Source organism: Populus trichocarpa, chromosome 2 (genome assembly GCF_000002775.5).
Source record: "Populus trichocarpa isolate Nisqually-1 chromosome 2, P.trichocarpa_v4.1, whole genome shotgun sequence".
Classification (NCBI taxonomy): Eukaryota; Viridiplantae; Streptophyta; class Magnoliopsida; order Malpighiales; family Salicaceae; genus Populus; species Populus trichocarpa.
Genome location: NC_037286.2, coordinates 19,903,533 through 19,928,435, shown reverse-complemented (window position 1 = coordinate 19,928,435; position 24,903 = coordinate 19,903,533). Strand labels below are relative to the sequence as shown.

At 31.3% G+C, this 24,903-nt stretch overlaps 1 protein-coding gene across 3 annotated transcripts; it reads right to left on the bottom strand.

Annotated features, from left to right (window-relative positions):
* Positions 1-327: 327 nt before the first annotated feature.
* Positions 328-14,118, bottom strand: LOC7458242 (protein LIGHT-DEPENDENT SHORT HYPOCOTYLS 10). 3 transcript variants are annotated; one of them, XM_024595125.2, is made up of 2 exons: positions 13,412-14,118; positions 328-502 (listed from the first exon to the last, which is right to left on the bottom strand). In XM_024595125.2, exon 1 carries the CDS (start codon positions 13,958-13,960, stop codon positions 13,448-13,450), a length of 513 nt encoding a protein of 170 aa, XP_024450893.1. In that variant the 5' UTR covers positions 13,961-14,118; the 3' UTR covers positions 328-502; positions 13,412-13,447. The 3 variants fall into 3 exon arrangements, with proteins under 3 accessions (XP_024450893.1, XP_024450894.1, XP_002301561.2); XM_024595126.2 differs by having other exon boundaries at positions 328-533; positions 13,412-14,112; XM_002301525.4 differs by having other exon boundaries at positions 13,417-14,112.
* Positions 14,119-24,903: the final 10,785 nt, after the last annotated feature.

Genomic DNA, 24,903 nt, shown 5'->3' with positions numbered 1-24,903 from the left:
CGAAGGCTCTGTTTTATCCATCCGACCATTAATGATGAGATGATCTATATACAGAGAAAACAACTGAAATTTTTTATTAGTTTTCTATTACAAGTAAAATCTTTGTATTTTGTTTTTATATGCTATATGTTGTTCAAAATATAGCATATATATTATTACTAAGGGACTTTTAGTCAGCAACCTACTATTTTTAGAAAATGATGTTTCTTCAATATTGTCATGATGCTATGAATGTTAGACGTGTTGTGTGTGTATATGTGTGTGTGTGTGTGTGTGTGAATATATATATATATATATATATGGTTGTTCATAGCGCTACAAAAATTAGGCGCACACTTAGGATTATAAAGCAAATCGGAATTTTTAAGAACACAAATTTCAAATAACAACTGATTAGGAGATTCAGTACCCCGAGATTCCAGAAGATCTAATGAGCTCTAGAAATTCTGTTCTTTAACAATCCCTTTCTACTAGCTAGCTAGTTGCCTTCTTGAAGACGATGCTGCAAAGGATACGCTACAATTTCTAAGTAGCTGGTCAGAGAAAAAAGAAAAGAAAAAAGAAAAAGAAAAGGAGGAAAATGTCGTGAAGAGATCAACATGCTGTTCAATGTACAATAGAAACCCTGCATTGCTTTAAATTATTTCAAGTAGCAACAATTCTTTCAGAGAGCTTATAATGAGCAATAATCCTCTAAGAAAGTGGCAAAGATAGAAGAAGAAAGTGATAGAAAGCTCTGAGAAAAATGCATGCATTATTATATATTACAGACGAAACTATAAATGCCATGCCATGTAAATACTCTTGTTTCTCTCTAGCTCAAACCCTCCTCCATTCACTTGGTGTGTGGATCCAATGTTTATCCATGCCATTTTTAATTAACAAAGCAATTTCGGATGATTGGTGCCTATGGAACCGATTAGAAACGTAGAATGTTATTGAATAAATTATTAACTTTCATTTTTTTTTTTAAATAATTGATAGCAAAATGCATGCTAGATTAAACCCTTGCTATCACATGGTCAAGATATCATTACTAAAGCAGCTAGTATGAGCACTTACGTTGAAAATTCACTTTATTCTTCAATATGCATGCACATTTTTATTGGTTTTAATTTGAAATGATGATCCCTTGAACGGAACACTGTCATTAACCGACTTAACTATGGCCGGCGATTCGCTGGGATTTTTCCAGTTCAATGCATGTTATAAACTTAACAGCTAAGGATACTCAGTCCCTAAAGATCACAATTCGTACGTGTGACTTTAGTTAGAGATTTCAGCTTCCATTCCAACCAATATCTACATGCTTCCTGGTGTTTTTATTTGTTAGAAAATAATATAAATAATATCCTGAAACCTCATCTAAAAACTTAAACTATTGGGTTAAGATGATTTTTTAACATGGTATTAGAGCTTTGATGACCAAGCGGTCACGAGTTCAAATCTCACAATCTCCATTTATTTGATAAAAATTAAGCATAAGGTAATATAAGACTGTACAAGTTAATTCAAGCTCAAAGAGCTTTTACTTGAGGGGGTGTGTTAGAGAATAATATAAATCATATCTTGGAACCTCACCTAAAAATTTAAGCTCACCTAAAAATTTAAGCTATTGGGACATTTAATTTTTTCATACAAGTTGCACATGCTTGCAATTCAGTATTCAAGGCAAGAACCAGGCATATATATAGAGGTGGACCATCACTTCGACATAAAACAAGTTGCTCAAGGTCTAATGGCATGTTGCTTGCATTTTCACATAATTTCAACTGGCTTGCATTAAACTCCTATCCAAACACCGTCTTCCTTATCTAAGGATCAAGCTTAGCTTCACTTCAAGCGACCCTATGCTTTGGAGGGGCAGTTAGTCAAGTAAATGTATCAGTTATTTCAGCACTTTCAAATTAAAAAACTGGTTATCACATAAGCTCACTCTGTACAAGATAATCTCTGGATTATCTCTCTCGTAACAATATTAGGTTTTCAAACATGATACACAACAAATTGACTCTCTTTTATAACTTGGCAAAGAAAACCAACGAATTCTAATCATTTTAAATGTCAGATGAGACTTGAGATACTTTTAACTTACTCTTACACGCCAAATTCTGATAATGTGAAGAAAGTATGCATGAAACTGCTTTAGTGGTCACATTAACATTTGTTTGCTGCTTTTGGGATTGTTTTTCGAGCATTGAAAAATTCATGAATGAATAAGAAATTGATGTAATCAATTTTTTTTTTGATTTATTAATTTTGCAAATTCAATGAATTGTTAGAAATTAATTGTAATTAAATAATTTTACATTCATTTGAATTTGTTTTGATTCATTTAATTCTACTAATTTAATTAATTAATTCTACATTCCTTTGAATTTGTTATGATTCATTGGTTTTGTAAATTTAATGAATTGTCATATTTATTGATCAGTTTTATTAAATCTTTTCATATTTATTTTTTATGCAAATTCAATGAATTGTCACGATGAATTAATTCTACATCTCTAGTTCTCTATATAAATAAGAGTTGATGGATTTCACGAAGATGGAAAAATTTCTTCTCTCTTTCGTCTCATGTTCTCTCCTTCCTCTAGCTCTTTAGGTTTTGTTGTTCTAGATACAAAATTTGTGTAAGTTTTGTACTTTGTAGGCTTGATTGTAAGTGCATTATTTTGAGGTATTGTTGTTAGAATCCTTGCACTAAGAATGTTTGCATCAATTGATAGGCACTTAAGCTTTAAGCATAGATGATACAATCTTGACAACTTTCTTTCCTACGTTGGTTTTTTATTTGAAATTCTACAAGTAAAGGACTTTATATATTGTTCTATATTTATACTTATCTTTTGTTTAATGTATTGGTATGTTACTCTTTTGTGCATATATTTATAATCCTGCAAATATATCACTGATTTTGCTAAACAATTTTATACAATCTTAAGACTTAATCTTTATCTTAATTGTTTATTTCATTTATATATTTGCTTGCCTAAACCTTTAATGTTTTATTGCTCAAACCAATCAAAATTTTTATCATTTTAATAGAAAAATACAAACTCTACTCAAGATCATACAACTTTGGTAGGAATGATTCCTCTATCACTTTTTGTGATGTTTTGGGAGAAACTTGAGAAGTTTAGTAATGTGAACTTCAAAATGTGACAATAAAATATTAAGCTCTTTAATGTTTACGCATTACAAGAAGAAAGTTGAATACCAACTCATAAAAAAAAAAAAAAAGCAATAAGAAGAATATGAGATACTTTCTGATGGATTTTATTTCCAAAATGATATTATTCATCAAACTACAACTCTTTAATCATCTAAACAAAATGATATTGTTTTATGTAAACACAAAAATCTAAAAGAAATAATATGATAAGTTCATTAGCATCCTAGAACTTATTGTGGGAGGCAATTTTGACAATCAAAGTAACAAAGTACCTCACAAAAACATTAAAAAAGACATCCTATGTGTTATGGAATGGAATAAGATTTTCCTTCAAATATCTCAAAGTATAGCAATGTCTTACAAAAGTGACAATACCTATTTATAAAAGGTCAAGACAAGACCTAAAATAATGGATATGTATTCATTGTATATATACATAATAGTAGTGCATATCAGTTTCTTGTATATAAATTAAGTATTAATGATATTCCATTACAATACAAAAACATAGTCAAGGAATGTTATATGTTTCCAAGAATATATTTTTCTTTATAAGAAGACACAAAGAAATTCATTTACTTATAAGAATAAATGAAGAAAGCTCAAATGATCTTCATCAAACTTTAGATGAAGATTTTTAAGGAATGATGAAATTGAGCCAAATTAAGTATTAATGATAATCTTCCCAGTACAATAACAGAGTCAAGGAATGGTATATCTAGAGGTGATCATTTTCGGTTCGATTTTTATAAAAAAATAGTAACCAAACCAAATTTTTTTTTTAAAAAACCGAAACCGGTTTAAACCGACCGTTTTCGGTTTGGTTCGGTTTGGGTTTTTTGGACAAAAACCGGTTCAAACCGGTTTGACTTAGTTTTTTCGGTTTGGCTCGGTTATTCCAGTTTGGCTTGGTTTTGGCTCGGTTTGGCTCGGTTTTTTTTCCGGTTTGGGTTCAGTTTAGTTTTTTTGGTTTCAGGCTTATAAAACCAAAACCGAACCGGACGGTTTTTTCAAAATTTTAATCGGTTTAATCAGTTTTTTTTCACAGTTCGGTTTTTTCGGTTTTTTTTTTCCAGTTTTCTCGGTTTAATCGGTTTTTCGGTTTTTTTACTCACCCCTAGGTATATCTCTGAAAGAAGATTTTTTTTCTTATAAGGAGACATAAGAAACTCATTCACCTATAAGAAAAAATAAAAAAAGCTCAAGTGGTCACACTTTAAATGAAGATCTTGAAAGAAAGATGAAATTAAGCCCAAAAAGTGTAAGAAGGTGAAAATGTCACAAATGCTTGACCTTCATTTTCTAACTTGTTGGAAAATGAGCATTGAAACTACTTTAAGGCAATGTCCTGCCCTGAAGTTTTATATTAAAAGGAAGTAGTTAATTACGAGATTGAGTCCATTATGCAAAATTATACATGAAAACTATTAAGCCATAAATGAATTTTTAAGTGGAAAATAAAAGCTGATGGAATCATTGACAAATACAAAGCAAGACTTATTGTCAAAGATTTCAAAATAATAAGAAGATATGAACTATTTTAATACATTCTCACCTACGTTAATAATAATTTTTATACGAATATTTGTAGCCACTATGGCTATTAATAATCTAGAAATATATCAAATAGATGTAAAAACAACTTTTTAAAATTGTGTGACCTTAACAAAGAGGTCTACATGAAACAACCTGAGGAATTTATTGTTAAAGAAAAAGAAAAAAAGTTTGTAAGCTTTTCAAGTCATTATATAATTTGAAACAAGCTCCTAAATAATATCATAATAAGTTTGATAAGATTATGTTATCAAATAAATGTAAAATTAATGAGGTTGATAAATATATTTATGTAAGAAATATAAATAAATGTTATGTCATTGTATATCTCTCTATGGATGACTTGTTAATATTGGAAAAACAATGAATACATAACCAAGTCTACAAAGAAAATAATAATTAATAAGTTTAATATGAAAGTTTGAGATGTTGCAGATATCATACCAAGAATGAAAATTTATATGATAGTTGATGATTTGGTATTGTTCAAATCTTATTATATTGAGAAAATTCTCGGTAAACTTTCTAATGGTGACAATAATGTTGTCTAAACACTAATAAACAAAAGTGGTTGTCTAGAAAAATGGTGAAGAGATACTTTATTGGAATATTCTTTAATTATTAGAACCTTGAATATATATTATGAACTGCACAAGACCAAGTATCATATACTAAGTTAGCAAGCTAAGTAGATTTATCAATAATCTAGGTTTAAATCATTGAAAAGCGATAAATAAAGCATTCAAATACTTAAAATATACCTTGGATGGACAATAGGTTGCACTACACTACTTGAGAGATATAGTGATGCGAATTAGATATTCAATACTAAGAACTCAAAATTCAGAAGTAGATATGTTTTCACATTTAGTGGAGTAGAAATGTTTTGGAAGTCTTTCAAGCAAACATGTATAGTAAGATGCATGCTTTATATAAAGCTAGAGAGAAAATCAAGCAGCTTTGAAATTTGTTAAAGAATACTTCATGCTGGCCAAAGCTAGTCCTAATGATTTATATCCATTACGATAACTATTCAACAGTTAGAAAGGCACAAAATAACATGTATAATGGTAAGTCTAGATATATATATCAAAGACACAATATTATCAAACACTTATTCCCCAATGAAATTATTTTCTTAACTAAGTTAGGTCTAAGAAAAATATTGTGGATCCATTTACAAATGGTTAACGAGAGATCTTGTGTATAGTTCATCAAGAGGAATGAGAATAAAGTCTTTAAAGATGAAAAAGTGTCATAATGGTAACCATACCTAGTTGATTAAAGATTCGTAGATCTAGGTTGAAAGAGAAAACTAAGTCATATGACACTCTCGATAGCACTAGAAAATAGGAATTTCCTACCTATTTTTATGGTGAAAAAGAGTGTTAGCCGCAACATGACAATAATGAGTTATGCTCTTAATGATTCTCATAGTCTGATTTACTTTATGAAGTATTTCAGAATACTCTTGATGAGAGATCATCTATATAAGTGAGAAATGTGATAACTTGTATGAAAATTTCTAAAAGTTGAATTCTCTAAAGCACTCATGAAACAAGTTATTTAGAGCAAAAAAATAAACACAACAGTGAAAACTATAAAAAATTCTAGGAAAGGAACTATGTGACCACAATTATCTTGATTTACATAAAAGGTTGATCAGTTCAAGATATCGTGTTCACTAATTAGCCATGCAAAAAAAACTACTTGTCCTAATATAATGTTCTACCAATTTATTTTCTCTTTATGATTCCTTGTATATTTGTATTGTATACCATTCAGAAAATTTTATTCATATGGAAGGTTATTAAAACAATTATAGATGAATGTGAAATTGATCTCATCATATTTCTTTGAATCTAATATGATTCATTAATTATGTAAATTTAATAAATTATTAGGAATTAATTCTAATTAATTATTTCTACATTCCTTTAAATCTATTCTAATTCATTGATTCTGCAAGTTCAATGAGTTAGTCATCTATTTCATGATTAAAAGTGCATCCTTTCATAGTATTATTGTTAGAATCCTAAAAGACTACTGGCACTATTTGCACCAATTAACTAAACTTAAGAATAACTTTATTTCCTACCCTGTTTTTTATAAAAAAATTCTACAAATTCTACATATATTATTTTATATTTGTACTTAACTTTTATTTAATGTATTGGTGTGTTAATTCTTAATTCTACAAAGTCATTTATAATTTTGCAAAGATATAATTGGTTTTACTAAACAATCTTCTACATCAGAATCATACACGTGTGTGTTCGTCTCTTTGTCTTTTCTCAGTTTATAAGCTCACACGGCAATAATAGTGTTCTTAACTTCGGTCTGCTAACTGGAAGGCTACATATAGGCCAGCTTTTGCTTACTTTGCCTGAGTCTAGCTAGTGCTAAATATATCTGCATACCTAGGGCTGTATATTTGCAAAAAACATTACACGCATGAACCTTGTTTATGGGATGGATCAAACATATTCGTTTAGTTGGTGCAATGGATTCTAGTGTCTGGAATTGGTCGTTGCAGTTAATTCTAGTCTAGCTAGTTGCGTATATGGTGCAGTAAATTTTGATGACAGTGTGATTGGTTTAACCAATAGACCAAGTTAATCTAATTACGTTCCTATAATTCTATCGAATAATAATAATAATAATAAGAAGAAGAAGAAGAAGAAGAATTTCATCTAATTATGTATGTATAGCATGAGAGCTAGAACCAGAATGCTATCATTACACCTGAAGTTCAGCTTTAGCGCAAGCATGCACAGTACTTTCCACATTGAGTATATACGAAAATTTACTTTTATCGATTAGTTGGTCCAGAAACCTAACTGTCAACATGCTAACATTTTTGGGCAACCATGATGAGGTTGTTTTTTTTCCCACCCTTTTTCTGGTGAAAGTGATCAGTGATTTTATCAAGGTTTTACGAAAGAAGCAAACAAGGAGAAGGCTAGGCAACCAAACAAACACATCACCAAAAAGAAAGCAGGGCACATCAATAGAGACTAGCGTAGAAAATGACAGGCAGGTGAGCAGGTGGATTGGGTTGTTACTTGTGCCATCAGAATTGGTATCTAGTGCCAGCACTTGCAAGGTTGAATGGCTAGATTTGTTGCATAAAAGAGGGATAATTACAGAGATACTAGATGTGGATTCCTGAAGTATGTTCTCTTCGTGTATCTTAATGCAGGCCTACGCACTCATATTCCTATGATTTACTGTGCCATTTCTTTCAGTTTTCTGTACTGACAGCTACATACATGCATACGATGATGCCTAAAAGTTTTCCTTTAATTTGTTAAACTTATATTTGTGGTTATTATAGGAAATTACAAAATATATGATGATGTATATAAATAGAAAATATTGATAGGCTTAATTTTGTGTTGTAATCTCTACCTTAATTATTGTCCACTACCCTATATAGATAAATAAGAAAGGTTGACTAACTAAGTTGTTAAACCTCCTATTCTTCTCAACTTGGTATCAGAACCTTAACACATTCAAACTCTCTTTCCCTCACCCTAATGGACTCTGCCATGGCTCCTTGACGTGCCCTCCTTCTCATGTGGTTGTTGTTGATGGTTCTCCTCTTTAGAGTAATATATATGATTTGATCACTATATATATATATATATATATATATATATATTATGTAGAAGACAAAAACATTATTTGATGAATTAGCAACTGTACTTGGCTAACTACTCTGGAGGATTTCAATTTGTATGTGTTTCGTTGTTTTCAAAGTGAGTTCAAAGACTTAGCAACAAGCCTCAAGATTAAGGCAAAACGTCTTTCGTATGCAGATCTTCATAGTCATCTCCTTACCCATGAGTTCTTTCACAAGATTTCCCTTCAATCCATGGTTGTCACTCCTTTTTTATTGTCCATGCCAGCTCAGTCACCATCAGCTAATGTTGCACGCCATTAGTCTTCAGGTTCGTATAACAACAATCCAAATTTTAGTCATGAAAGAGGACGATTTCATTAAAGCTCGCGTTCCAATAGCAATCAAAACAATACCTATAACAAGTCTAACTTTCATAGTTTTCAGGGGTCTTATAATAATGGCTAGAGACAGAGCAATTGACAACAAAACATAAGGAATAATGGCTCTTCACAATGGTTTAATAACCGTTCTTTTGTGAATAATGTCAAGTGCCAACTTTGCCCATCCTTTGGTCATACAACCCCTCAATGTTCTCAGCTTCACATCCATGGACAACAGTTGAATACCAATATTGTACTCAGTAATGTCTCCTCTCTTAACTATGTGGATTGGTTTTTGGACACTAGTACAAATCAACACGTTACACTTGCTCTTGCGACTCTGATTGGGTCTGAACCCTATCTTAGTAATGATCTCTTGCATGTTGGTAATGGTAAAGCCCTTTCCATATCTAATATTAGGCATACTACATTACATACCCCATAACTCACTTTTACCTTATCTAATGTTCTCCATGTACCTTATATTACAAAACCATTACTTTTTGTTCAAAAATTTTGTCGTGATAATAATGTCTATTTTGAATTTCTCACATTTGTGTTTTATGTTAAGGATCTCACTACCAAGGCAGTGCTCCTTTCCGGTCAGAGTAACTATGGTTTCTATGTTTTGTCTGAGTCTTTTGCCACGTCAATTCCTAAGGCTTACTAGTCTCTTTGTGTCTCTACTTCTACTAATATCTGACATCGTCGATTGGGTCATCTTTCTTCCTGTGTTTTTAATTTTTTAGTATCAAATAATAAACCTGCTTATACATCTAGACATTCATTTTTATAATGTCATGCATGTCCGCTAGGAAAGTTGTCGCGTCTATTGTTGGGACCTATGGGTCACAAAACTTTTACTCCATTTGATTTAATCTTTAGTGATGTTGGGGGCCCTGCTCCTATTGTTTCCTCAGATGCTTTTTGCTACTTTGTTATTTATATCGATGCACATACAAAATATATATGGTACTATCCTCTTGTTGTGAAATCTAATGTATTTTCTATTTTCCATCGTTTTCAAGTTTTTTGTTTGAGCGTTAATTTTTATGAAAAATTAAATCTATTCAAACTGATTGGGGTAGTGAATAACACAAGTTAAACACTTTCTTTTAGACTATCGATATTCATTATCGTTTAATTTGTTCTCATACTTATGAGTAAAATGACATTGTTGAACATCATCATCGACATATTGTCGAAAGTGGTCGTACTCTTCTCAGATAGTGTAAAGCCCCATTACAATTTTGAAATTATACGTTTGAATCATCAGTGTATCTTATCAATCGTATGCCTACTCTTGTCCTCCAGAATAAATCCCTGTTTAAGTGTCTTTTTCATCGTACTCCTAATTATGATTTTTTGTGTATTTTTAGGTGTTTTTGCTTTCCATTTCTACGTCTATATCATGTGCATAAGTTGGATTTTCATTCTTCTCCATGTGTGTTCTTAAGTTATAACTCCTCTCAACTTGGTTATTGTTGTCTTGACCTCACATCTCAACATATTTATATCTCACATCATGTCCGTTTTCATGAATACGTCTTGCCTTTTGACAAATATGAAAAGATGACATAACCCCACAACATCTCTCCATATCATATCCCTACTACCCACTTGCCCAATTTGCTTAATTCACTACCTTTTCCCTCCCTTATACCTACGGCCTCTCCACTACCCATATTGCCTACTGTTTTTGCCATCATCAAACAACCCATCAGCCCTGCCCTTATGTCACCATTTGCTTATTTATCTAATGATCATTCTCCAGGTATAGGTTCTCCTCCTTCAGAGTTGCTATTTTTCAGGTCTAATGTTGTTAGTTCTATTTGTTTTGTTGTTAGTTCACATAGGTCTATTGCTGCCAATCCAGTGTCTTGGTTTGAATTTCCAACTGGGTTGAATTTGGTTATTGACCTCTCCTCTTGTCTTCTACAATAGTATACAGGTTCGGGCTTACTTGCCTGTAGTTCAATAGTTGGTTAGTGTCATATGGTTCTTCATCTACAACTGCTAAAGACAACAAATCTGACGACTTCTTTAGCTTCATCTGCTAGCCCTCTCTCTTAGACACTCTATCCTCCTACTTATGAACCAATTACTTTTTTTGATGTTGATATGTATGAGGCTTGGCACAGTGCTATAAAGGATGAAATTTAAGTGTTGTGTTCCAACAACACTTAGTTTTTTGTTCCTTTTCATCCTTTAATGAAAGTTGTTGGTAATCGTTAGGTGTACAAGATAAAGCGTTGTGTAGATGGTGGCATTGAGCGTTATAAGGCTCAATTGGTTGCTAGAGGTTTTATTTAGTAAGAATTTATTTATTATTCTGAGAATTTTAGTCTTGTCATTAAATAAGTGATTGTTCGATTGGTTTTCTCCATTGTGGTTTCACATGGTTGAAAGATTAATCAACTTGATATACATAATGCCTTTGTCAATGGGAAAGTTGCCGAAGAGGTATACATGCAACAACCTCCAGGTTTTGTTGATTCTACTCTTTCCTCTCATACATGTCGGTTATATAAGTCTTTATATGGCTTAAAACAAGCTCCTCGAGCATGGTACACTCTGTTGAATGGTTATATTTTCTCTATTAGATTTTAAGCTTATAAGGTGGACACTTCATTATTCATCTTGTTTATGGGTGCTAATATATTTTATCTTCTAGTTTACATTGATGATATTTTACTTATGGGAAGCAATTAAGTCTTGCTTCACTGATTGATATAGTTATTGAGTTCAGAGCTTAAGTTTTAAGATTTAGGAGCTGTTCATTCTATTAGTGTGGGTGTTATGCTACGACAAGATAAATATATTATTGACATACTTAATCGAGCATGTATGTCTTCTTGCAAACCTGTTGATACTCTTATGTCTACCTCAAAGGTTACTATGGTGATTGATTGCTTATTTTCTGATCTTACACGGTTTCATCAAACTGTTGGTGCTTTTTAATATCTCTCTTTTATAATACTAGACATTTGTTTTATTGTTAACAAGGTCTGTCAGTTTATGCATGCTCCTACATATACATATTGGACTGATGTTAAACGCATTCTACGTTGTTTTCGGGGTACGTTTTCTTTTAGCCTACATATCACTCGTAGCTCCTCATTTGCCTTACATGGTTTTACAGATGCTTAATGGGCTGGTAGTGTTGATGATTGTAAGTCTACAAGTGGATATCTTGTCTTTTTTTGTTAATACACCGGTTTCTTGGAAATCTGACAAATGCATGATTGCTCGTTCTTCTACTGAGGTTGACTATAAAGTCTTGGCCAATGGCACTACTGAGGTTATTCGACTTCAATATTTATTGTTAGATTTGCATATTACTCATACTTTTGTGCCTATGCTTTGGTGTGATAATATGGGTGCTACTTATTAGTCTGCGAATCCTATCTTTCATGCTTATACTAAACATGTTGAGGTTGATTATCATTTTGTACGCGAAGGACATTCAAATTCACTTTATCTTTTCCAATGATCAACTTGCCATTGTTCTTATTAGGCCACTTCTTACTGCTTCTTTTATTGATCTTTGGTTTAAATTTCAAGTTGATCCTCCACCCTCAGCTTAAGGGGGTGTATTATAAGAAATTACACAAAATAGAATGTATATAATTAGAAAATACTGACAGGCCTAATTTTATATTGTAATCTTTACATTAACTACTACTACACTGCCCTACATATATAAATAAGAAATGTTGACTAACTAAATGGTCAAACCTTCTATTTTTCTCAACACTTCTCAACTTTGGTAAAGGGTAGATTATACATACATACGAATAGAATGTTTATGACAATAAATTAAGTCAGACATTTATTGGAGTAGGAAGAACACAATGAATCTGTAAAACTAGCTTTGAAGCAGTGTCATTTGAATCTATTGAAGAGCGACTTCAACACATGACATTGATAAAATATCCAGTAGTGTTAAAAAAAACTGTCAAATCCAAAAACTTACTTGATAAGAATTAAAAGAAATGGTTTTATATTAAAGAAATATATTCACCTCCTCCTTAAGTAGGAGCTGTTTGAACTTTGTTGAGATTTGCATAATGATTTTATATTAACTCGTCGTGCAATAAGTATAATTGTAAAATGCGAAAACTGTATAAATATGATGTTTTATTTTGGAGCATAAACTCACTTCTAATCATCCAACAAGGGTTCAATTCCACGCATATGAAATGAACAAATAAAAGCATATATTGACATGCAAATGTCCCACAAAATCTGAGATCGGACAACATGCAGATCTATGAAGATACAAAGGGCAGGATACTAATGTTCAAATTACCCTTGTAAAGATCTGCTGCAAGGGTAATTTTTGGAGAGAAAAAGCAGTGGAGAGAGAGAAACGATGCAAATAAGAAGGGAGAGTGATTTGTTCCTTGAGTTTGAAAAATATTATATATCAAAGTAATAGCATTATTTTACACGGTTTAAAATTTTAATTTGATTGGAAATATAAAGTATAATTTTTTAAAAAAATGGTGGGGCAGGGCTTGAAGTTCGTGTTGTTAAATTAAAAAAACCATGACACCTGATCATTCAAGAGGGCAGAAAATCACACTGCTTGATATTTATCAATGTCTATTTAAAGCAGGCAATATATTATTAAAAAAGAGAGTCAAAAAGTAAATGTGGTAAGGGATTGATTACCATACGTGCACAGATGCTGGAAAGCCAATTGGGATTTTAAGGAAACTGCATCTCAGAGCTTGATTCATCATTTCCTTTGCTTGAAATCTGCTTCTTCCTTTTCTTCTTGTGTGGGATCCCCCTTGCCTTAGCTTGATAGTCCTTTACTTCTCTAAGGTAAACCCGAATAGAAGCATTAGCAAAAGGGTTTGTCTCTAGCGTGCCTCCGTTCTCCTCGTAGGCTGCTCGAAGCCTCCCAATAAGAGCATCAAGGCTGCCCCAAGCTTGTCTAAGAGGGCAAGTACAAGGAGCTGGGGGCTCAGGCTGCCCATAAAACATGCAACTTTGTAGATGAACCTTAGTCTTGCCAAACTGGTCAAGATATCGAAGGAAATCTAGGACATGGTTGCTATTGCACTGAGAAAGTGGAACTGGAGGCCTCTGGTTCTTCAAGTACTGCCCAAAAGTGTTCCAGTCCCTTCTCTTCTGCGACTCATAACGACTAGGCGTTGCTGGTTGTTGATTCTCAATGGATCCTTCAGCTATGTCCTTTCCTCTTTCTCTGGACATCTTTTCCGTGGATGAAGATTAATGTTAATGATCTATATATTTTACTACATATGGTAATTAAGAAATAAGAGAACCGGCGGGGGGGTAAAGCAATAGCGGATGGGAGTGGGGAGGAAGATGGAGTTCACATCATAGAGGCTGGTGAGTAGACATACCATGGGCCAATGCCGTTGCTTTCTGTTTTCTCTTTTATTTATTTTTTCATTTTCATTTTCATTTTCATTTTTTTTATTGGTGCCCATTAGTATTAACTCTACGTTTAGTGTGGGTAGTGATATTTATATTGATAAATAAAACATAGAATTATTGTATGTCCTTTCTAAGTGATTAAACCTCTATCATTTGATCCACACTAGGCACGATTGCTAGCTTTGAGACTCGCTAGCTTTGAGACGCAAGGGTTGCTAGGTTTGAGACTCGCTTTGAGAAGCAAGGGTTGATGCCAAGCCTTCATTTTTCACAGTAGCATTCCGTTATATAATAATATGATTGTCATTCTTTTATCAAATTATTAAATTGAAAATTTTGAGCAGCCGGGTAAGGTTTAATACCGGAGAATTTTGATGTTCGGATACCCAAAACTTTTGACTTTTAAATGATTCCAAATTATGATAATTATATTCCTTCTAGCTTGCTGAGTAAAGAAGTCTACCTTCTTCTTTTTTTAACTTCTTGAATTCAAACTTTAAAACCAATACTAAGGAGAACTCTTTTTCATGAATGCATCAAACTAGTGTAAATAATGATTTCTTAAAATTGTCTAAAGTTAATTTAAACTCAATTTACATGTGAAAATTGACACAAAAAATATACTTTTTGTGTCGAAAAAAATTATGATAATTATTCAACATATGTGCTCTTTATATATTTGGAATCCAAATAAATAATACAAGAATGCGGGAAAATAGCAACGGAATATATTTTGTTGTTGATTATCAATGGATTTAGATAGAATTACTCAACATCAAATTCCTTCTCTAACCATTTTTTTAATTTTTTAGACTAGACATGGTTCAATACCAGCAATATTATCCGATGATCATGGCGACGGAAAATCTTAATTTGTTGAAGTCATTAGCGGTGAAATATGTTCTATCGGTAATTATCAATGGAATTACTGACAAAATAAAAATAATTAAAAAATAATAAATATTCTGTTAATAATTCTATCAGTAACATGACACATCATGCAGATGAAATTATCGTGGAAAATATTCCATAGCCAGTTTCTGTCGGAAATTATATCAACAAATTTAAAAGTGTTATAACTAATAACAACCCTATCCCTCATTTCTTATTCTTCTTCTTCCTCTTTTTATATCCCCATAGATGATGCAATTCTAGATTCAACACCAAGAGATCCATTAGAGGTTTCATTAGGTTCAGTCACAAGACTTAGAGCTAAAAGGTTTTAGGAGGTGATTAATGGACGTCTTCAAGATACATGAGTTAAGGTGGACTTCGAGAGGATTTAAAAAATAAAGAATAAGCCTTGATTAATTTGATTCATGTTCAAGAAGGACTTCTAGAGGAGTATTCAGACATTACAAGAAGATTGGAATAAGAAGATTCAAATCTGTTAGTTTTCATCTTTAGCTACTGTTTTGGCCATAACTAGAGCTAAATAATGCATTTTGATTCGATTCTTGTTGCATTGGAAAGAAAACATCCATAATCTTTCAGTGATATATGATAGACATTCTAATTCATTAATAAGAGGGAGAACCATACATTTGAAGTTGAGCTTTGATTCTGCTAGTAAATTACAAAATTCAACTTTAGTCTTGTTTTAATTACTTGGACTATTATTTATTTATCTTTTAGTTTATTTTAGAGCTTGTGGCATTTAAGGGTTCATTTGGGTTAGGTTTTATATTATTATTTTAATTATTTCGGGATTTTAATGTGTTAAGGTCTATTTATCAAGTTTGGGTCTATTAAGTCAAATTAAGGTTAGCTTTATACTATATAAACCAATCGTTAGCATTATTTTTAGTTTATGAAATCTTCTCTAAATTTGCCTAATATTGTGTTCTTATTTTTCTCTTTATGTGGTTAGTGATTTCCATATTAAGTTATTGATTGAAATTGCAAACTCTTTGAAGGATTGATCAACTTCGTTGTGATTTATACTTGTTATTTGCATCTCGTTATAGGCATAGTGTGGGGGTAACTACATTGCATATAACTTTGGTTTTCCAATGCAAGGTTCTTGTTGGGTTAAGTACTTTTTTTCAACCTTAAATTAGCAATCTAAGTGACAATTTCACATTAGTTTGGTATTAGAGCATAACTAATTTTAAGTTATATCTCTTTAATTTTTATTATTACAAGTAATTCTAGGGTTTTCTTTAGATTTTTCCATTTCTAAGGTTTTTTTTAGATCTTGTCATGTCTAGGGTTTGTTTTCTTATTTTTCTTGATTTCTTTCTCTCTAGGGTTTTGACTAATACAAAAAAAAAAAAAAAATATTGATTCTTGATTAATCTTGATTGTGTGTTCGGTTAAAAAAAATGAAGAAGAAAACTTTTGACTTTTAAATGATTCCAAATTATGATAATTATATCCCTTCTAGCTTGCTAAGTAAGGAAGTTTACCTTCTTTTTTTTTTTTTTTTAACTTCTTGAATTCAAACTTTAAAACCATTACTAAGGAGAACTCTTTTTCTTGAATATATCAAACTAGTGTAAATAATGATTTCTTAAAATTGTCTGAAAAGTGAATTTAAACTCAACTTACATGTGAAAATTGACACAAAAAATTATACGTTTTGTGTCGAAAAAAATTATGATAATTATTCAACATGTGTGCTCTTTATTACAAGAAGGTATATTTGGAATCCAAGTAAATAATACAAGAATGCAGGAAAATAGCGACAGAATCTATTTTGTTGCTGATTATCAATGGATTTAGATAGAATTATTCAGCGTCAAAATTCATTTTCTAACCATTTTTTATTTTTATTTTTTATTTTTTGGACTAGAGATGGATCAATTCCAGATAATTTTCAAATAACAACAAGACTTACTGACAAAATATTTCTTGTCGGTAATATCCAATGATCATAGTGATGAAAAATCTTAATTTGTCAAACATTACCAACGTCATTAGCGGTGAAATATGTTCCATCGATAATAATCAATGGAATTACTAACAAAATAAAAATAATTAAAATTAATAAATATTTTATTGAGTTATAACCAACCACAACCCTATCCCTCATTTCTTCTTCTTCTTCTTCTTCTTCTTCTATCACCATAAATGATGTGATCCTAGATTCAATACCAAGAGATCCATTAGAGGTTCCATTGGGTCCAGTTATAAGACTTAGAGCAAAGAGGTTTTAGGAGGCATTAATATGCTTCTTCAAGATACATGGGCCAAGGTGGACATCGATAGGATTTCAAAAATAAAGAACAAGCCTTGATTAATATGATTCATGTTCAAGAAGTACTTCTAGAGGAGCATTCAGAGATTATAGGAAGATTGAAATAAGAAGATTCAAATATGTTAGTTTTGACCTTTAGCTATTATTTTGGCCATAATTGGAGCTAAATAATGCATTTTGATGCGATTCTAGTTGCATTAGAAATAAGACATTCACAACCTTTTAGTGATATATGGTAGACATTCTAATTCATCAATAAGAGGGAGAACTATACATTTGAAGTTGAACTTTGATTCTGCCAGTAAATTACACAATTCAACTTTAGTCTTGTTTTAATTACTTGGACTATTATTTATTTATCTTTTAGTTTATTTTAGGGTCTGTAGCATTTAAGGGTTCATTTGGGTTAGGTTTTATATTATTATTTTAATTATTTTGGGATTTTAATGTGTTAAGGCCTGTTTATCAAGTTTGGGTCCATTAAGTCAAATTAAGGTTAACTTTCTACTATATAAACCAATCGTTAACATTAACTTTTAGTTTATGAAATCTTCTCTAAATTTGCCTAATATTGTGTTCTTTTTTTCTCTTTATGTGGTTGAGTGATTTTCATATTAAGTTATTGATTGAAATTGCAAACTCTTTGAAGGATAGATAAACTTCATTGTGATTTATACTTGTCATTCGCATCTCGTTATAGATGTAGGGTGGGGGTGACTAATTGCATATAACTTTGGTTCTCCAAGGCAAGGTTCTTGTTGGGTCAAGTTGCAAACTTTTTTTCAAACCTTAAATTAGCAATCTAAGTAACAATTTCATATTAGTTTGGTATTAGATCATAACTAATTTCAGGTTATATATCTTTATTTTTCATTGTTACAAGTAATTCTAAGGTTTTCTTTAGATTTTTCCATATCTAAGGTTTTTTAGATCTTGTCATGTATAGGGTTTGTTTTCTTATTGTTCTTGGTTTCTTTCTCTCTAGGGTTTTGACTAATACAAAAAAAAGGAAGAAAATATTGATTTTGATTAATATTGATTGTGTGTTCGGTTTAAAAAAAAAGGAAGAAGAAAATTTATTTTGATAGGGAAAAGTCTTATAGTTGCTGAAAAATTACATATAAAACAACAAATTGTGTTTATCTTTGTAACTTGATAAATCCAGCGTATGCGCGCGTGCGCGCACACACATATATACAAAATAAAAGAAAGAAGAATCAAAATCACTATCTTAAAAGAATTCTTGGAGAAGAAATTAAAAAATTTGGATCTTGCATGAACTAGGGTTTATCGAAAACTTGTCTTGGAAATTCTTAGTGATCTTGATTGGTTTTTTGCAAATTTAGGTAGAATAGAATTATCATGCATCAATTCCTTTAGTTTCTTGATTTCTTGCATTGTTTTCTTTATTTTTTTTTTAATTTTGTAGTTTTTGTTGTTTCTTAATAATAATTCTTGCTTTTAATTAGTGTCTTCATTTTTATCATTATATTCACACAAATTTATATTGCTACTCATAAGTTTGTCCTCAAGTTTTGTTTTGAGAAGTTTGAATAATTGTTGATTCTTGAGTCTTTAATCATAAAATAAATCATTGCATAGTTTGGTTAATTATTTGATAAGTTGCTAAGTTACTTTTAAGAACCAAAGTGGAATAGAGTGATAAAAGGCATAGCAAGACTATTAGAGTGAAAAGCCTAATAAATTATATGAAACACGAGAGGAGTAAATTTTATTGTGAGAGTAAACACGTGAGGTTTATGTAAGGAAATTTTTTCTTTACTACTAACCTTTGCTTTTTGAATAAATAATATCTTCAAAAAGTGTTGAGCAAAAATATAGGCAAGAATTGTGGATTAAAGGAATGATAGAATGAAAACTATGATAAAGGTGTTAATAAGTTTGAAATGCCTACCATTAGGGCTATAATAAATGATGAGAGTGTGGGGAATAATACTAAAGAAGAAGATGAGGAAGACGATGTAGGATTATGGTAGAAAATTTTGAATGCAATAAAGGCATGTGTATAAGTCACGACCTAAGAGGAGAATAGAAGGTAGATAACAGACAACTAATATATTCGGCTAGGGTAGAACTTTTGAGGAACATAGTGGTTTAAATCATAATTTGGGTGGTATTGAACTCAAAATTCTAAGGTTTTAAGAAAAGAGTGATTTGAAGGCTTAATTGAATTGGGAAAAGAAAGTAGAGTTTGTGTTTGATTGCCAAAGGTGTTTAGAAGAAAAAAAAAGGTAAATTGATTTTAGTTGAATTCACTAATTATGCAATTAGTTGATGGGATCAGCTTGTTACAGGTAGAAGGCGTGATGGATAAAAGCTAATAGAAACTTAGGAGGCGATGATTACAATCATGAGGAAAAGGCTTGTACTTACTCACTATTATAGGGATATCTATAATAAATTTCAAACCTTATCTTAAGGTTCTAGGAGTGTGGATAAGTATTTTAAGGAGATGAAAGTAGCTATGATTAAAGCTAATATATTTGAGGATAAATAAACTAAAATGGTTGGGTTTTTTAATGGATTAAATAAAGATATTGCTAATGTTATGGATTTACAACATTATATAAAGATTGAGGATATGGTACACATGGCTGTAAAAGTGGACAAACAGTTGAGGAGAAAAGATGGTACAAAACCTGGTGGATATTTGGGTTCCTCTTTGGGTTGGAAGTTGAATTTTAGGAGAAGGGGTAATGCAGAGGTGAAACCAATGAATACACCTAAAGAAGTCGAACCTTTATTTGTTAAGTAGCAAGTTGTGGCTTTGGAGGAAAAATGTTTAGCCGAAGTATAAGCGAGATATTAGGTGTTTTCGATGTTAAAAGCTTGAGCATTATACACCTGAATGTCCAAATAAGAAAATTATGTTTATAATAGATTATGGTGATATGGAATATGCTAGTGAAGATGATTTTGAAGTGGATGTTGAAGCTTGATGATTGTACTGACAAGTATGTTGTGCAATGAGAGTCATTGGTTATAAGAAGATCTTTGAGTGTTCATGTTTGTGAAGAGGATGTAGAGCAGCAAAAAGAGAATATCTTTCATACTAGGTGCTATATTGATAATAAAATATGTAATATGATATTTGATAATGGTAGTTATACTAATGTTGTTAGTTCAACTTTGGTTAGAAAGTTGAACCTGAACCTGAAACATCTAAGTATGCTAAACCATATAACCTTCAATGGTTGAATGACTATGGAGAAATTAGGATGACTAAGCAAGTTTTGGTTTCATTCATAGTATGAAAGTTTAAGGATGAGGTTATATGTGATATTGTTCCTAAGTATGCTACACACTTATTGTTAGGGAGATCTTGGTAATTTGATAGGAAGGTCAAGCATGATGGGTTCAAAAATAAATATACTATGAAGAAAATGGAAAGATTTACACACTTGCTCTATTGTCACCAAGGCAAGTGTATGAGGATCAATTGAAGCTTAAGAAGACCAAAGAAGCTGAACAAGAATTTAAGGAAAAAAAATGGCGAGGATGTGAGGCTGAGTGAAAATAAGGTGAGCCATGAGCGTGAAACAATTGGGGGAAAAGTTTGGGCCATTAGAAATAGGTTTGAAGATTTCAAAAAAACAAAAAAAAACATGGAGAAGGTTGAGAATGGAGAGTAAATGAGTGGAGAGAAGAAGAATATGTAGAAAAATTAGGGAAACACCTTAATTTTTATGCAAAACAAAGTAACCTTACTCATGCTTATCATTCCAATATACCGATGATTTTACTCTTGTGAGGCATATTTTAATTTTGTTGATTTGAATTCTAGTGTTTCTAGTATTGCTAAAGTTCATTTATAAGAATTTTAGGATATCTTTCATGAAGAGATCTCTAGAGGTTTGCCACCAATTCGAGAGATTGAGCATCAATTCCAAATTGGCCAGCCTATATAAGTAATCTCAAGAAGACTAGGGACCTTTAAAGACAAGTAGAAGAGTTGATGTTAAAAGGGTACATTCAAGAAAGTATAAGTCCTTGTGCAGTTTGAATGTTACTTGCGCTTATAAAGGATAATACTTGGCATATATGTATTGATTGTAGAGCCATTAACAACATTACGGTAAAGCATAGATATCATATCCCTAGATTAGATGATATGCTTGATAAGTTGCATAATTCTTTTGTGTTTTCTAAAATTGATTTGAAAAGTGGTTATTATCAAATTAGAATGAAGAAAGAAGATGAATGAAAGATATAATTCAAAACTAAATATGAATTGTATGAATGGTTAATGATGCCCATAGTACATTCATGAGGTTAATGAATCATATGTTGAGATCTTTCATTGGAAAATTTGTTGTTGTCTATTTTGATGATATCTTGATTTATAGAAAATGATTAGATGAGCATATTACTAATTTAAGACAAGTTCTTGAAATACTTAGAAAAGAAAGATTAGATGTTAATAAAAAAAACTATAATATTTGCATAAAACAAATTATGTTTTGAGGTTATGTTGTTAGTGCAAAAGGGATTGAGATAAATGATGCAAAGATCAAGGATATTCAAGAATAGCATACACCTAAGATGGTAAGTGAGGTAAGAAGTTTTCATGGTCTAACTAGTTTTTATAAAAGATTTGTCAAAGATTTTAGTACTCTAGTTGCACCATTGATTGGAATTTTAAAGAAAACAATAAGATTTAAATGGGATGATGATCAAGAAAAGGCTTTTAACTTGTTAAATTAAAGGTTGATTTCGGCCATATTGCTTGCTTTACCTGAGTTTACAAAAACTTTTGAGATTGAGTGTGACGCCTCAGGTATAGGTATTGGAGCAATTTTAATGCTTGAAAATGGCTCGTAACGTATTTCAGTGAGAAACTTAATGGAACAACTCTTAATTATCCAATATATGATAAAGAGTTGTATGCATTGGTGAAAACCTTAGAGACTTGGCAGCATTATCTTTAACCTAAAGAGTTTGTGATACATACGGACCATTAATCTTTCAAACACTTAAAAAGCCAAGGTAAATTGAATATGTGACATTCCAAGTGGATTGAATTCATTGAGATATTTTCATATGTCATCAAGGTCAAGAAGGTAAGGAAAACATCATTGTTGATGCATTGTCTTGAAGGTATGTTCTTCTTAATACCTGGAACACTAGACTTTTAGAATTTGAACATGTGAAATAATTATCTATGGATGATGATAACTTTGGACAAGTGTATAGACAATGTGATCATTCAGCCTTTGATAAGTATTTTAGGCATGATGGATTTTTATTTAAATATAAGAGATTATGTGTGCCTAAATGTTCATTATGTGATTTGCTTGTGAATGAAGCTCATGGGGTGGTTTAATGAGATATTTTGGGGCAGCTAAGACTTTGCATATGTTACATGAGTATTTTTTTTCTGGCCTAACATAAAAAGAGATGTTTAAAGAATATGTGATAGATGCATAGCATGTAAATAAGCCAAGTCTAAAGTCATGCATAAAATGTACAACTTTACCGGTACCTAAGGAACCTTGGATTGATATATTCATGGATCTTGTTTTAGGGTTACCTAGGTTTAGAAAGGATAGAGATTCAATATTTTTTGTTGTAGATAGGTTTTTTAAAATAATACATTTCATATCATGTCATAAAATCGATGACACAACAAATATAACATATTTTTTCTTTAGAAAAATAGTTTGGTTATATGGTGTTCTAATGAGCAGTCTGATAAATATGTTTAATTTTTAAGCTACTTTTGGAAAGTTTTATGGGGTGAGTTAGGAACTAAAGATTATTTTCTACTACTTGTCATCCACGGACAGATAACAAAACAAAGATGGTAAATAGAACTTTAACTTAATTGTTGAGAATTATTATCCATAAAATTCTAAAAAATTAGGAAGATTATTTGTCATTCATTGAGTTTGTATATAATAGGAGTGTGTATTCTACAACAAAGTTTTCTCCTTTTAAACTTGTGTAATGACCTGGCTTTTTCAAAGCCAAAATCGATGGAATTTTTATTTATTTAGGTTCTCGATACTTCTCATAGTGGCATTCTGTGAATTAGTAATTATGTTCCCTTTCTTATCATGGCATCATATAGATATAGTTTTCGTAAATCAACATTTCCATAAAACGGATACTCAATACACATGCCCATAATATTATATTTTCATATTCATATATTTATATTACATCATATTGACATACTTATGAGTTTGCATTCTTGTTCTAGTCTAGTTATAAACACGAGTTTATACACGAGTGCCAAACGACAATTTTACACAACTAATACTTTCTTTCATACGATCCTCATGTGATTTCACAACATAACATCCTTATAAAAGAGAATACCACATAAATATATTCATAATATCGTATCTACATGTTCACACATCCATATTCGCGTTCCATTACAGTTTTTATTACAAGTCCTTACAAAAGTGTTGAATGATAAATATTCAATATGACACCTAAGACATACTATTACATAGCACCTTTCAAAATATATGAACCCGTGGAACGGGCTTCTCTATGCACCTAGATTGTGTGATATCCCTATCACAAAAACAACATGGATACAAGAATTGTAAATAATCTAACATAATAATGAAAAACTAAAAAGACGTTATCGTTACTTTTGTTATTAACTTAGAATGGGTAGATTCCTTCTTTTACTTCTTACATGCATTATACATATCTTATTATTTTGTTAAGTGTACTTTTCTCACTCACACACCCCAACCTCTCTATAGGAGTTGTGGGGCCGAAGTTTAACATCAATCGGGGTTAATTACTTCACCTTAACCTAGTCATCCACCTTGGATACTTTTAGCCGCAGCTAATCGCAATATTTTAACTCGGCCATATGTCTTGGATGCCATTAACCAAAACTAATCATGAAATCAAACATGTCATTTCTATAGATACCATTAGCCAAAACCAATCATCATAATCAACTCAGTCATCCATCTTGGATGCCATTAACCGAAGCTAATCATCAAACACAACCTGATCATCCATCTCAGATGCCATTAGTTAAAGCTAATCATCAATCTTAACCCGATCATCCATCCCGGATGTCATTAGCCAAAACTAATCATCAAACACAACCCAGTCATCCATCTCAGATGCCATTAGTCGAAACTAATCATTGAACACAACCCAATTATTCTTCTCGGATGCCATTAGCCGAAGCTAATCAATAACTCAATCAATATTTTGTAATCTATTTAATATTCATCAACAACTTAATTGAAATTTCATAGTCGGTTTAACATTCATCAACAACTCAATCAACATTTCATAATCGGTTTAACATTCATAAACAACTCAATCAACATTTCATAATTGATTTAATATTCGTCAACAACTCAATTTCATCAACAACTCAATCAACATTTCATAATCGGTTTGATATTTGTCAACAACTCAATTTCATCAACAACTCAATCAATATTTCATAGTCGGTTTAACATTCATCACAATGCAATAATATATCATCATCAAACAAGTTATTTCATAATATTAACGTTATACAAGAAAAAAGTGGAAACCACCTACCTGT

Coding starts and splice junctions, on each gene's coding strand:
- LOC7458242 (XM_024595125.2), bottom strand. CDS start 13,960: ATGTCCAGAGAAAGAGGAAAGGACATAGCTGAAGGATCCATTGAGAAT.